This window comes from Ostrinia nubilalis, chromosome 19, assembly GCF_963855985.1.
Source record: "Ostrinia nubilalis chromosome 19, ilOstNubi1.1, whole genome shotgun sequence".
NCBI lineage: Eukaryota > Metazoa > Arthropoda > Insecta > Lepidoptera > Crambidae > Ostrinia > Ostrinia nubilalis.
The window spans coordinates 9,524,594-9,538,537 of record NC_087106.1 but is presented as its reverse complement, the minus strand read 5'-3'; the positions used below and the strand labels follow the sequence as shown (position 1 = coordinate 9,538,537).

The 13,944-nt window shown below is 37.1% G+C and overlaps 1 protein-coding gene across 1 annotated transcript in view; it reads right to left on the bottom strand.

Annotated features, from left to right (window-relative positions):
• Positions 1-7,835, bottom strand: part of LOC135081175 (DNA-directed RNA polymerase III subunit RPC3) — a 30,851-nt gene extending 23,016 nt beyond the window's left edge. The window contains exons 1-7 of the mRNA XM_063975915.1: positions 7,526-7,835; positions 7,309-7,433; positions 7,003-7,132; positions 6,616-6,820; positions 6,119-6,211; positions 5,187-5,354; positions 1,581-1,734 (exon numbers count right to left, since the gene is read on the bottom strand). Of these exons, the coding sequence (XP_063831985.1) occupies positions 1,581-1,734; positions 5,187-5,354; positions 6,119-6,211; positions 6,616-6,820; positions 7,003-7,132; positions 7,309-7,433; positions 7,526-7,672 (1,022 nt within the window). The 5' untranslated portion in view covers positions 7,673-7,835. The remainder of the gene's footprint in view (positions 1-1,580; positions 1,735-5,186; positions 5,355-6,118; positions 6,212-6,615; positions 6,821-7,002; positions 7,133-7,308; positions 7,434-7,525) is intronic.
• Positions 7,836-13,944: the final 6,109 nt, after the last annotated feature.

Here is a 13,944-nt window from a genome sequence, read left to right as displayed (position 1 = left end):
CCTGTATAGTTGTTGCCCATTTTTGCCACTTGACGTGGCAGAATCGTGGGACTTCACGGTATTTAAATAAAAATTAAAGTGGTTGCGTTTAGAAACGCCACAAATATTTGAGTCTTTGGAAACAAGTTCGTTATTTGTATATTAAAATATAATTTTGTTTTACCTAGCTTTTTCTTATTAATAAAATATAGGTTATTAAGTACTCAATACACAAATCAGCCGGCTCCTAGTCTAAAATTCTTATAATCGAAATTAAATGATTTAAACTACAAATAAAAATGATTCAAACAGTACTAGTTTTTAGGTTCAAATTCGACTGCTCTAGTGGACGCACGGAACGGCAACGTCGCAGTCGACCCATATTATTTGAATTATTTGGCGGGAAAATAGTTTTTGGCTTTTAATTCTGAAACTAAGAGGCCTAGAGATTTGAAATTATGTCTCGTGTGTACTTTAATTATAACGAATTATTTGATCTTTAAAACGCAACTCTAACTTATACGGTTTTAATAATCCACCGTGTGTTACGTGTCACCAGCTTACACATACGTATCGGTTCGTAGTTCGAAAACGGTTCGAAATAAAGCTTTGAAAGAATTGAAGTCGGGTTTTTTTATTCGACTTTAATTTATGAGATATAAAACATTGATGTAGCTTAAATATTTACGAAGATACAGATGTGTAAGCTGGAGACACGGTACTCCAGCTCGCACATAGTTTTTTGATCGTGGTTTTAACAGTATTTGAGCTAAAGTCTTGAAAAGTGGAAAGCCTACTATTTGGATTCGACTGTAATTTTTGAGGTATAATACATTATCGTAGCATAAATATTTACGAAGATACAGATGTGTCAGCTGGAGACACGTGTCCTCAGCTTACACATAGAAAACAACTCATAGTTATGAAGTTCTAATGGCTCTAATTGAATGACTGAGAGGTTTGATGACTCTAATTAGGCTTTTATTGATGGTATACTTGGAATTGCTCTAGGGCCAATGAGGAAGTTGGAGACATTCTCATTAGATCCTCTATTTGCCTTTTATAAATTATAGAAAGTCGCTTAGTGCTCCTGCAGTGGAGACAATGACCTGAGCTGAGGTACTTTTGAAGGTATAGAAGATTTTATATCCGACCCTTTTCTTTGCGGTCCAGTCAGCGTTGCCAGTTTTTTTTTTCGCCAAGTCGGGACTTTGGTACTTTTTGAGTGAAAATAGCGGGATTCTTCCGTCAGAAGCGGGACATAGTAAAAAACGTATATAATCAAAGGTTTTCAAATATTTATCTTTTTATTTGACTTAAAAAAATATTTTAAATCAGATTTACTCTATCGTTAAATTCGTCTTAAGAATAAAAAAAGAAAAAAAAAAAGAAACCAAAATCGATTTTTTTTATTCTTTAGAATAATATGGCGTTTAAAACAATAGTCTGGCCAAGTGAGTGTCTCTCTCCGAAAAGCGGGACCGAGCCTGTCCCGCGCGGGACATTTAAATTTGGTTTAAAAATCGGGACTTCCCGCCAAAATCTGGACGTCTGGCAACGCTGGGTCTAGTGTACATCAATAACGCTTCCGTGATACACACCTGAATATCCTGGCGGCCTTGGAGCCGAGGCGCTCCTGCACCGCGTGCTCCACCAGCGAGCCCACCAGCTGCGCCGCCGCCCGCCGCGCGCGCACCACCAGCTGCCCGCCGCCCGCCTCCCCGCAGCGTCGCACGAAGCCCGCGCCGCTATCCTCTATATTGAGTAAAGTTAGACCTACTATAGTCTGGTCTGTCTGGTCTGCGAGCGCTCGCACACTCACTGCGGGCGCCCGTCGCACAGTCGCGACAGCAATACAGGGTGGAAACGTTAAGTGATCTCACTCGATTATTTCTTAACTATACAAGATATTAAAAAACTGGTTACTGATCCTGAAAGTGCTTAATGAGCTCTTTCAAACGGTACCAATAATAAGTTACAGAATAAACTGGATCTATCTGAAAATTCAATGTTTCCAGCTTCCATACTAAATGTATGCCAGACACACAATATTAGAAGTGTAATTTTTTTAATTTAATAATAAATACTTAAAATAAACTCGTAAATTGTATTCTTATTTTAAATTATTAATGAAAAACATTGGTTTTAGGCTTTACTTGCTATAATATTGTCAAGAGATGAGTGTCATGACTGTGGTAGTACTAAATGTATGGAAGAAGGAAACATTGAATTTTTGGTTAGATCCAGTTTATTCTGTAACCTATTATTGATACCATTGGATAGAGCTTGTGAAGCACTTTTAGAATCAGTAATCAGTTTTACGATATCATATGTAGTTTTTAAAATAATGTGACTTTACCAAATGTATGGAAGCTGGAAACATTGAAGTTTCGGATAGATCCAGTTTATTCTGTAACCTATTATTAATATCGTTTGATAGAGCTCATGAAGCACTTTCAGGATCAATAACTAGTTTATTGATATCTTGTATAGTTTAGAAATAATCGAGTGAGATCACTTATCGTTTCCACCCTGTATAATTACGCGCGAGCGATAAGAATGGGTAGCTTGGGGTCATTGGACAAAATTCTACGTGCTCACGGACCAGGCTTTAGTTTCCCGCGTCACTGTCCTCTGCGGACGACACTGACTCGTAACGCACTCGCAATAGAGACCAGTTTCCCGCGCGCACCAGCTGCCCGCCGCCCGCCTCCCCGCACGAAGCCCGCGCCGCTGTCCTCTGCGGACGACACTGACTCGTAACGCACTGGCAATAGACTAGTTTCCCGCGCCGCTGTCCTCTGCGGACGACACTGGCTCGTAACGCACTCGCAATAGAGACTAGTTTCCCGCGCGCAATAGCTGCCCGCTCCCGCCTCCCCGCACGAAGCTCGCGCCGCTGTCCTCTGCGGACGACACTGACTCTTAACGCAGTCGCAATAGAGACTAGTTTCCCGCGCGCACCACCAGCTGCCCGCCGCCCGCTTCCCCGCAGCGCCGTACAAAACCCGCACCGCTGTCCTCTATATTGAGGGGGTAAAGTTAGGCCTACTATAGTCTGGTCTGTCTGGTCTGCGAGCACGTAGAATTTTGTCCAATGACCCCAAGCTACCTATACTTATCGCTCGCGCGTAATTATATTGCTGTCGCGACTGTGCGACGGGCGCCCGCAGTGAGTGTGCGAGCGCGACAGCAACATAATTAAGCGATAAGGATGGGTAGCTTGGGGTCATTGGACAAAATTCTACGTGCTCGCAGACCAGGCTTTAGTTTCCCGCGTCACTGTCCTCTGCGGACGACACTGACTCGTAACGCACTCGCAATAGAGACTAGTTTCCCGCGCGCACCAGCTGTCCGCCGCCCGCCTCCCCGCAGCGCCGCACAAAACCCGCGCCGCTGTCCTCTGCGGACGACACTGACTCTTAACGCAGTCGCAATAGAGACTAGTTTCCCGCGCGCACCACCAGCTGCCCGCCGCCCGCCTCCCCGCAGCGCCGTACAAAACCCGCGCCGCTGTCCTCTATGTCAGAGTAAATACAAATGAGTAGGTCATCTTCATAGAAACGCACCGAGCGCGGTTTGTATGTGAGCGCGAAGATGCTGAAAGGTATGTTGACCATGTAGGTAATCAATAATTCTTAGGATAGTATAGGAACCTAACCTACTATGACTACTGCTCAGAATGCGTTCGTTCGTTTCAGCCAAATGACGTCCCCAACATAGACAGAGTACATATAAATGAGTAGGTCATCTTCATAGAAACGCACCGAGCGCGGTTTGTATGTGAGCGCGCGCCAATACGTATGCGGCGCGCACGCACACACTGACAAAATTCGGGGCACCTCACCGCTAATCAACGCTAATTTTGTCAGTCTGTGCGTGCGCGCCGCATACGTATTGGCGCGCTCACATACAAACCGCGCTCGGGCGTTTCTATGAAGATGACCTACTCATTTATATGTACTCTGTCTATGTTGGGGACGACAAACTGAGTAAAGGCAGGTCTGGCTCACTCCGCGCGGTACATCCGATAATTACCTACAGCGAAGCGCCCCGCCGACGGGTATTATATCAGTCGAGTGTCACGCGCGCGCTCGTCAGGACGCTGGCGTGCGTTGTAGTATGATTATAATTATATGATCGAAGTATTATTTAAAAATGGACATAAAGAGAAAGAAATATTGTGCGGCGTTCGGGTGTTTAAATTCGAAAAGTAATACTACTGGATTTATCTTTTTTTTTCGCTTCCCAAAGATGCTGAAAGGTATGTTGACCATGTAGGTAATCAATAATTCTTAGGATAGTATAGGAACCTAACCTAATATGACTACTGCTCAGAATGCGTTCGTTCGTTTCAGCCAAATGACGTCCACTGCTGGACAAAGGCCTCTCCCAAGATTTTCCATAATGAATGCATACTTACCTACATACGTACCTCATTACAAATAAGTAGATTAATTATTTTTTCACTAGACAGCAACCCTAACAGCGTAAGAAGAGTTCAGAGGCACGCGATAGAAAGAGACAAAACTTGTATGTAGGTGAATAAAATTGTAGGTACGTAGTGCTGTGCGAGCTGAATTCCACTGTATCGCGTCGTAGCAAGACTCGCATTTATTTAAATCGTCTTGCGGAGTAATCCTTCTGTACCTGTACTATTACTTATTCTGTGGTAAAGGCCTACGCTTAAACGGAGGACGAGCGTACGCCCCAAGCTCCTACTTGCAACTTATAGGTGTCCACGTCGAACGTCTTTATTAGCCACCCGCTTCATGCAGCCACTTACATTTTAGCGAAGGCTAAGTATTCAGTGGCGAAGTACCTAAATAGCCGGAGCAGACCAACGACTTTTAGTTGGCCGATAGTTGGGCCCGATTCTAATTTGTATGAAGAATCGGCCGATACCAAATCGGTGTAATGTGCGTACTTCATACGTGCCCATCCTGATTAACAGCCCGACCTAACTATCGGCCAACTAAAAGTGGGTGGTTTGCTTAATTAAACAAATTTTGGAACTTGAAAAAATTAATTGTCTCAGGACAATACAACCTTAAACATTTATTCCGCTGTGAAGTCCAAAGCCGTTTCAAGACATAAATAATTTTCTCACAGTTGGTGTGAGGTGTCACTGGCCACACATTGTCTTATACCGAACTACGTTAATCTAAAAATATACTTTAAAAACACAATAGATAAAGGTTTATTACCTAACACTTTGAGGTACTGGTCGAAGTGCTGGTGCAGTAGTGGTCGCTCGCTGGCCACGCGCCGGCAGCACTCCTTCAGGTCCAGGGCCGAAGTCGGGTTGGATTCCGGCGCCCACGGAGACGACGTCAGGTACATTTGTTGGAGCAGGAACTTCATTAACTCGCCCGCTGTGAATAAATAATAAATAAATAATAACTTTATTTCTCTCTTTACAAAATACATAAAGTCACAATTTGTAACGGGTAATTATGACAACAAGGAACAAAAATAAGTATTTCGTAGAGACTGGTGTCCGTACTAGGATACCCTGTGCTACAGCACACCAGGATATATGAATAAGAATACTTTATTCAGCATAGAAATATAAAATAAAAATACAGTACATATAACATTAAACTACAAGCTATGCTGAAGAGGCGTCCGATCAGCTTTATTCGCGACATAACAAGCGCCATGTCGAGAAGCTGGTTTTCAGCGGAAACCAACACACGATGAAGAATGCGGATTGCGCGCCCTCACGGGAATGTGAGACCATGGCATTATTGAAAAGAAGTTACTGAATAATGCTGACAAGATGCAAAGTTTGTATGTGTGTAGAAAAATATTCTAGTTTCTTAAGTCCGGTCGCCGAGCAGATAGAATTTCGTCCAATGACCCCAAGCTACCCATCCTTATCGCTCGAGCGTAATTATGTTGCTGTCGCCCTCGCACAGTCACTACGGCCGCCAATTGCACAGTAACGACAGCAATATAATTACGCGCGAGCGATAAGCGAATGTGTAGCTTGGGGTCATTGGACGAAATTCTATGTGCTCAGCGATAAACCATGAATACCAAAAAATAATAAAATTATGTATAACAAATGTTCTTAGCTAAATATTTTTATGTTTAGTTAAACAACAAGTACCTACAATACAATACATGGACCCACCATTTTCGTCAATACGCCTTGTGATTGCTTTGATCATAATTTCATCTCTGAAGTCCTGATGGAATCTGTCATAGTTTATCCTCCAGTAGACATCTGTAAAACAGAAAATAAAGAATTAATATTTTGCACAACAATTAATCAAAAGAAAACATCTTAGATGTTTGTCAGTGTAAGAGTAGGCGCACACCGTTGTTTTTTCGTCGGCCGATAGTTTAGTCGGGCAGTTGATCAGTATGGGCATGTATGGGAGTGCGCACACTACGCCGATTCTTCATACAATTTAAAATCGGGCACAACTATCGGCCAACTAAAAATCAACGGTGTGCGCCTACTCTAAAAGTCTGAAAAGTTAAGGCTGGGTTGCACAATCTTACTTTAACTTTGACAAACGTCAAAAAACTGTCATACTCCATACAAAAAATACCGGTTATCGTCATAGTTACTGTCAAAGTTAGGTGGTGCAACTCAGCCCAAGAGTTCAAATCATTGAAACTTACTGTCATTAACTTCAGCTAAAGTCCCAGAATTCATGATTTGTATCAAGTTCCTGACATCAATGTCTGGGACGATTGTAGCTACGGGCACTAGAGTGGGTATTTCACTGCCTTCCTTTAGCTCGGCCACGGGGGCTTGTTGAATGTACCCTGCTGTTGCCAGGCTTATGAATACATCTTTCAGTTGAACTATGTTTATGTTCTTTTCCTGAAAAGGGGAATAGTAATGAGTTACATTTTGTTAACCCCTGATGCAAAATGAAGTGTTATTTTATTAATATTGGTATTGTAAAGTAGTGGCTTTTATTGTCCCCTTAGTAATAATTTAAGGCACTTATTGTTGGTACTTTCACTGAGTATCAAAATTAGATAAAGAAGTGCATAAATTACCTTATCATCTTTGTATTTGTTAGCTATTGTGACCAGAAGGACCGTGGCGGTGCATGTAGCTTGTTGCAACAGCTCTTCCACCAGTAACTCTGCCTCGCTGCCGAATTTGCTCTTCATTTGAAGAAGGTACCTTAATAGATATTTTATATTTAGGTATCTTTTTACTTTTCATAAATCAACCACTGAATACATGCATATAGTTGACAATGTTTCAACCCTGTCCCTTGACTTGAAATCAAAGTTGTTTACTTAATTTTATAATATTCTATTTTTTATTAATTTATTAATATTCTATTATTTAATTACCTGGGATATCGTATCAGCAGAAGAACATTTTCAGGAATCAGTTTATAATCGGCAATTACTTCATTTGCTGACGGTTCAAAGCTTGCGAGATCAAATTTGAGTAATGTACGGAGGCTGTCTACTACCTAAAATGAATTTATATGAAAGCAAAGGCATGAAATGGTAATTATGATAATAAGTATGTGCATAACTTAACCTTGATACATCAGTAGTTTACCTGCGATCTTGGGAGTCCAGTCGTTTTCAAAATCATGCCTATAGGTTTACTACCATACTGGAATAAATCTTTACCGACTTTTTCCACTATTTCTCCAAAATATCTGAGGAGTAGTTCGGAGACAACACGGCCTAGTTGATGCGACATTTTGACGTAAAAATAGATATATTTCTTGAATTATGACAAATTTATCTCATATTTAGTCGTTTGTTAGAAGTTTATAAATATTAATCTACATCCACAAAATAAATACCATGTGGTGAAACATTTGTTTACATTTTTGACAATTCGCTGACTGACACATAGATAAGAATAAGTACTATAGATGACCCACGCTGCCCCCCTAGACAAAACGCACTTTTTGATCGAATCGAAAATCGAATCCGTCAAAACTCCATATAAAAAAGGGGCTTTTCGACTGGTTTGCGATTATAATTTGCACTTTGTCTAGACCCACTGAACTGTCCCGCCAAACTCAATGACAGGGGGGCCTACCAAAGAGCATAAAAGAGTAAGAGACGGCACTCCATAGATATTTTTTGAGCTCACGCACACATATGCATTTTAGAGAACGACCCGCAAATCTTTACCAACCGCACAAACTACAGGCGGAGCTACCAACATAATGCCTTATTTTCTGACAGTATTAGTGACGTTCGTAATAACTTATCGATTATCGATACTTTGCTAGGGTTGTAATTGCATATCGATATCTAGTATAGGAACCTTCAATATTTTAATGATTACTATTTTTATTTTATACTATGTGTAAGTAAAACGAAGTTTTGTAACGTAAATTATTTATTTCGAAATAAAATAGGTATATTACAATAAGTATTGAACATGACATAGCAGTTGTAGGCATGAGGAATTATTGAAAATTATAACAAAGTACAGAAATGATAATTTTGTAAACTTTTATTTTCACAACTTTTTCTAAGAAAAAATAGGATTTTTATTTATAAACATCTTTAATTTTCTTATCAGCTGATCGAACCTCAGCCTCAAGATTACTTTTCAATGCTTTGTTGCTGTGCTTTTTTACTTTTGTCAGCAAAATTGTTTTCACTTTTTATGAAGCTGTCATTAATGATTTTACAACTTTTTCTTAGAAAAAGGTAACTTAATATTTTAAACATCTTATCATAAATTTCTTTATTATGTTGTTGACATTTAAACCAACTAAAATTACAATTTGTACTCAACATTAAGAAAATGAATTTTCCAACATTTTCCATATATATCTGGTCGGCAATATGGTCATGATAAAATTGTTTAGCTTCATTTACGGTGGTACATAATTGAATTGTTGGATAAACGAGACTTTTTTTATCATGCCACCATTCGCGAAGAGATATATATGCATACAAATCATTGTCAACAGGAGTTTTCACGCTCAAACACTCTTCACAAATTAAACAAGAACTGTTCTGTAATAGTTTGGCAGCTAAATACCCGCTTACATATACTCCTGGTTGGTTTTCAAGGCTACACAAATTTTCAATGGGCTGTTCTAAGTTTTCAGGGTCCGGGATAGACAACACAGGATAAAATTCAGTGTCTGTGGAATCTTGAACATTAATTTTTATTTCTGTTGTTTTTAAATTAGTTTTTAAAATGTCTTTATATTCCAGCATATGTTTATTGTTGTCTGCTTCACAATTAGCACTTCTGCTATGAGGCACTTTCAGCCCAGTAACCATGCTTGTTTTAAGCGCTGCAGTAAAGTGCGTGATAGTGGGATTTCTATTGGTTACACTGTGTTGCCTAATGATTCCAAATAAGTTTTCCAGAGAGTCTTGGTTAAACTGTCTAAGGTTCATATCGATACCTCTGGGCTCAAAGGTCGTAAAGGACAAAGTACGACTTTTCAGGAGAAGCAAAAAACGATTTTTTATTTTTTTATTCGACAATAACTTTTTTGTTTTTTGAGCTATTAAAATATGACCTAAGAAGAAAGTGCTTAGAATTCACAGCATTTTCCGAGGAAGTATTGAAAAACTGGACTAGGGCAGTATTTACTGAGATAGATTTCCTTTACGCCCTCAAAATTACAATAAAAAGACCTTTACACCCCTCAAATATTCGTCCTAGGCAAGTTACTCAGGGCGTAAGTCTATTTTTATTTTACAAAACTACAAAATCAAGGTAATAAAGGAAAATTTACAGAGTTTTATAGGTTTTCATAGGTCGTAACGGAACACCCAGGTAAGGTATTATGCAAGGGCAAATTGATAATTTAGCTTAAATATTTAATGTTTTATGGTATTTGATATGTAATATACCATTTCTTCACATATTTTTAATGAATTATAGTATTTTAAATGAAATCAAATGATTTTTCGTGGCTTCAAAATTTAATGCACACAATTTATGAAACTATTATTTAAGCAAGCAGAAGTTTTGATATCTTCGAACTAGAAGATATCATTTCCGATATAAGAGCAATTTTAGAAAAAAAAATATTATGACGTTTTTAAATAAAACTTCATAATAATGTCTACTTTACACGAAAAGCCGAAACCAATTTAATTTTATTTATTTATTTAATCATTATCATTGTTTCGAAAAACTACAAATGGCGGACTTAATTCTATAGGGCAGTCTGTCAACCAGTTGACCTTATGATACTGCAGATAGGATATAATTATTAAGGATAAACGAAAACCAAACTATGATTATTCTAAATTCTAAATAGATTAAACATTGTTATTCATAAATATAATAATAGCTTGAAATTATGTCGTTGTACTTGGTACAAAAGTAGAAATGTTAGGTAAGTAAGATTACTACAAGTAGGAAGTTTTTCATTCCAGTAAAGTATATCCACTTACTTTACTCTTACATAATACAGTTAAAAGCCAATTATTTTTAATATAAAAATATAACTTCGAAAAAAAGTGCATTCACGCTTTTTAGTTCATTAAGTCTCAACTGACACTATAGTACATATTTTCCCATGTTAAGCGTAAATATTTTTCCTACTAGTTATACTTTATTAGCTGATCCAAATAACTTTAGAAACTAGACTTACTTATTATAATCGTTACAGTCAAAACTCAAAATAACGTTAGTCAAAATTACTAGGAAATCATTAAAAACAATTTTTGTAAAGCGTAGCATTTGTGTGATTTATGCATACAAAACATACAGTCATACACTCGAAAAAACATAACCCTCCTTCTGCAGTCGTGTAATAATGACACCTTATGGTACTACAGTAAGGTGACTTCTTTTTCTCATCTAGCTTTTTCATTTTTCAAATTTGTATGATGACTATCCAAACTTAATTAGGTAATACGTTATTTTATAGCATGTTTTCAGTTTGTTAAATCATCTTTTAATTATCTTTTACCTGACAAATACCTAATTTCGTCAAATATGAGAAATAATAAAAAAGCATCATTACTTTACCCGATGTGGATAGATGTCATCATTTTTTATGTACAAATCACATAATCGTTACACTCTAAAATAGTTTTATTAAATATTTTTGATGATTTTTTAGTTCTTTCGTTTGTTCTAAACGCACATACTTAAATACAATAAGAAACGTCTATAAAAATTACCTGCTCTGTTGTTTTAATATCCTCTCTTTGTAGATTTTTAAAATATTTGTTTAGATAATCTAAGGGCGTAAAGGACAAATTATTTAGACTTTGGTATGAACATTTGGGTTGTATAGGACAATAGATTATACTACATGTACATTATACGCCCAAAAATTTGTGTTTACTTGTTCTTTACTACCACGCTAACTGTACTAAAAAATCAAATGGTATTTACATCCCAATTTTCACGATGAATTCTGTTTAGCTTATCAAATATGATGGGTCGTAAAGGCACTTTTTTTGAGAATTTCGACAAACTAAATATACAGATCGATAGAGAATTAAATTCTGAGTACAACTGTATAAAAAACTCATTTTCGGTATTTTGTCCTTTACGACCTTTGAGCCCAGAGGTATCGATATATTTAAACCCTTCATTCTTTAACTTTTCCCAAATATCGTTTAAGGATTTGATAGATATTTGATATCCCTTTACGCATTTAACATTTTTTAGTATCGTGTTTTCTGCTGTTATAAATTTTATGGTTTTTAACTTATCAGTATAAAAGGTCCAAGACTCAATGTGATTACTTGATGTGGAAACATTTTCCCGGATCCCTTTCTTTACGTCATTTAAAGATGATGGACCATTTGTACAATCAAATAGTTTATCTAACTGTTCAATCACAAATGCTGTATCATTGCAATCAGAAACTTCTTTCCATGCCATCATTTTTAAAATAGCTGCCACGGTATTACTCAGAGCATGCGCAGCATACTTCACCCTCATCTTAGTTTTGAATGTTGGATTTACAATGGTACTATTCAGTTTTTTAAAATTTAAAAAATTTCTGTTCTGTTCTTCTGCAACTACCAAATGCCTCCATTGTGCAATTTTTCCATCGAAAGACATATTTCCACTTTTAAAGAAATTGTTTCGTAATGATTTGAACAAGTGAGGGATGTCATAGATTATAAAAATTTTGTCATTATTTACAGAGAAAAAGTTGCTATCTATGCCTTGTCCACAGTTTCTTTTTAACATGTTAAGAGCTCCTATATTTGTAGATCCCTGATCACAAACTGTTGTTAGAACCATAAATCCGATTTCTTTTAATTTTTTGATGATGTCCGATATAATTTTTGCCAGTTTTGCTGTTGATATTGTGCCTTCCACAAAATAGTGCGCAATATATTGTTTGTATTTATGTTTAGCACCCTGTATCATAAACACTAACGCATGGTCTGCAATTTTCTTTTCTCGTCCCATGTTCTCGCCCTCTCCATAATCCACGTAGCCATCCACTTTATCAGCAATTTCGTTATAAATTATCCGTTTCTTTAACGCCATCTCGTCAAATATTAACGAGCAATATTTATTTTCCTTTGGCATACTTGATGCTTTTGCCTCTAACATATCAATTATATTTTTATTTATACCAGGCTCCATTGGTATATTTTTTAAAATCCTTTGGAGCGTTTTAGTGCTTGGTAGCGTAAACAGCTTTTGCATATAGCGGTATGCTTTAGGGGACCGTTTAAATATAGCCAAAGCATATATTTTGTTGGCTAAAGTCCACCTTTTTCCTTGTGACTTTTTTTTGTTATTCTGCACTACATCCTTTACTAACGATGTCAGCACTTCCGAATCTAACTTGTCTAAATTCACTCTTGACTTCGCTATATTCCTTATTGTTTTTTTTGCATTTTGTAACTGTCGCCAAAGCCTCTTCTCTTTAATTGTAAATGTTGATGAAGTGTCTGTAATAAAAACATTTCCATTAGTAAAAAAAACAACATTAAAGCAAATTGAATTGAATATTGGTTAATTAATCAGCAATTTTACTTAGTTTTTTAAATTAGGATGTTTTATCTTACCTTTCATTTCAATGTTTTTCTTAGGTCTTTTATAACTGTGGACTAATATTTCTGCCTGTGCATCTTGATGGCAAATGTTTTTATCATCTGAAATATTATAAATATGCAAATTAGTTTAAAATTTATTTTGTTGTTTTATGAAACATATTATTTCCAAATCAATCAATCATTATCAAGTTTTAAAAAAATGCAAAGACAGGATAATGATAGCTCTTCTCATAAAATATGAAGCGTGGGCCCACCTTCAATAACAATGACATAATATTAAATTAAAGGCATTTAGAGGTTTTAATGTTCTGCATTCTGGATGCGGTCTGCGGGTATGTCAAGACAATCTGTAAGTGGTCGTGATAAGGCAATCAGTCACGTGTGCTTTGCGTTCTTTGTTCGTATCCGCACGGTCAAATAGCATTAATATAAAATGTACAGAAACCTAGAATGTTGTACATATAAGTTCATTTTGACCTGACTGCAGACTGCAGAACGCATCCAGGGTGGCATTCTTTAGTTTGAGGGAAGGCATATTTTAGAAGGTAAATAATTAGTTTGTACACTTACCATGAGTAATGGGTTTATAGGTCATATGTTCTGGTGCATTGGAAGTAGAAGGAAGAGGTTCAAAAGTTGTTTTCGCAGAAATACCAGAATCTGGTATATCCACAGCTCCCAAACATGTTGAATTTAGTTGTTTGGTTGTAGTTGTAAGGGGAACTGAAAGCAGATAATGAAATGTGAATTGGGTAATAAAATGTCATGTTCTTACCCAACTTTAGGGTACAATCAGTCTAGTACATGTCTTGCTCACATTAAAAATTACTAGCTTATAAATATTATTAAACTAGCTGACCTGGCTAATTAATGTAGATTGCCTAAAATTTTTCAAATTGGTCCGGTACTTTTTTTGAAGAATTTGTATTACACAAATTACTAAAGTCCCTCTAACTCAACACACATTCTAAGCTAAATTGTGTTACGAGTGGGTTTACTACA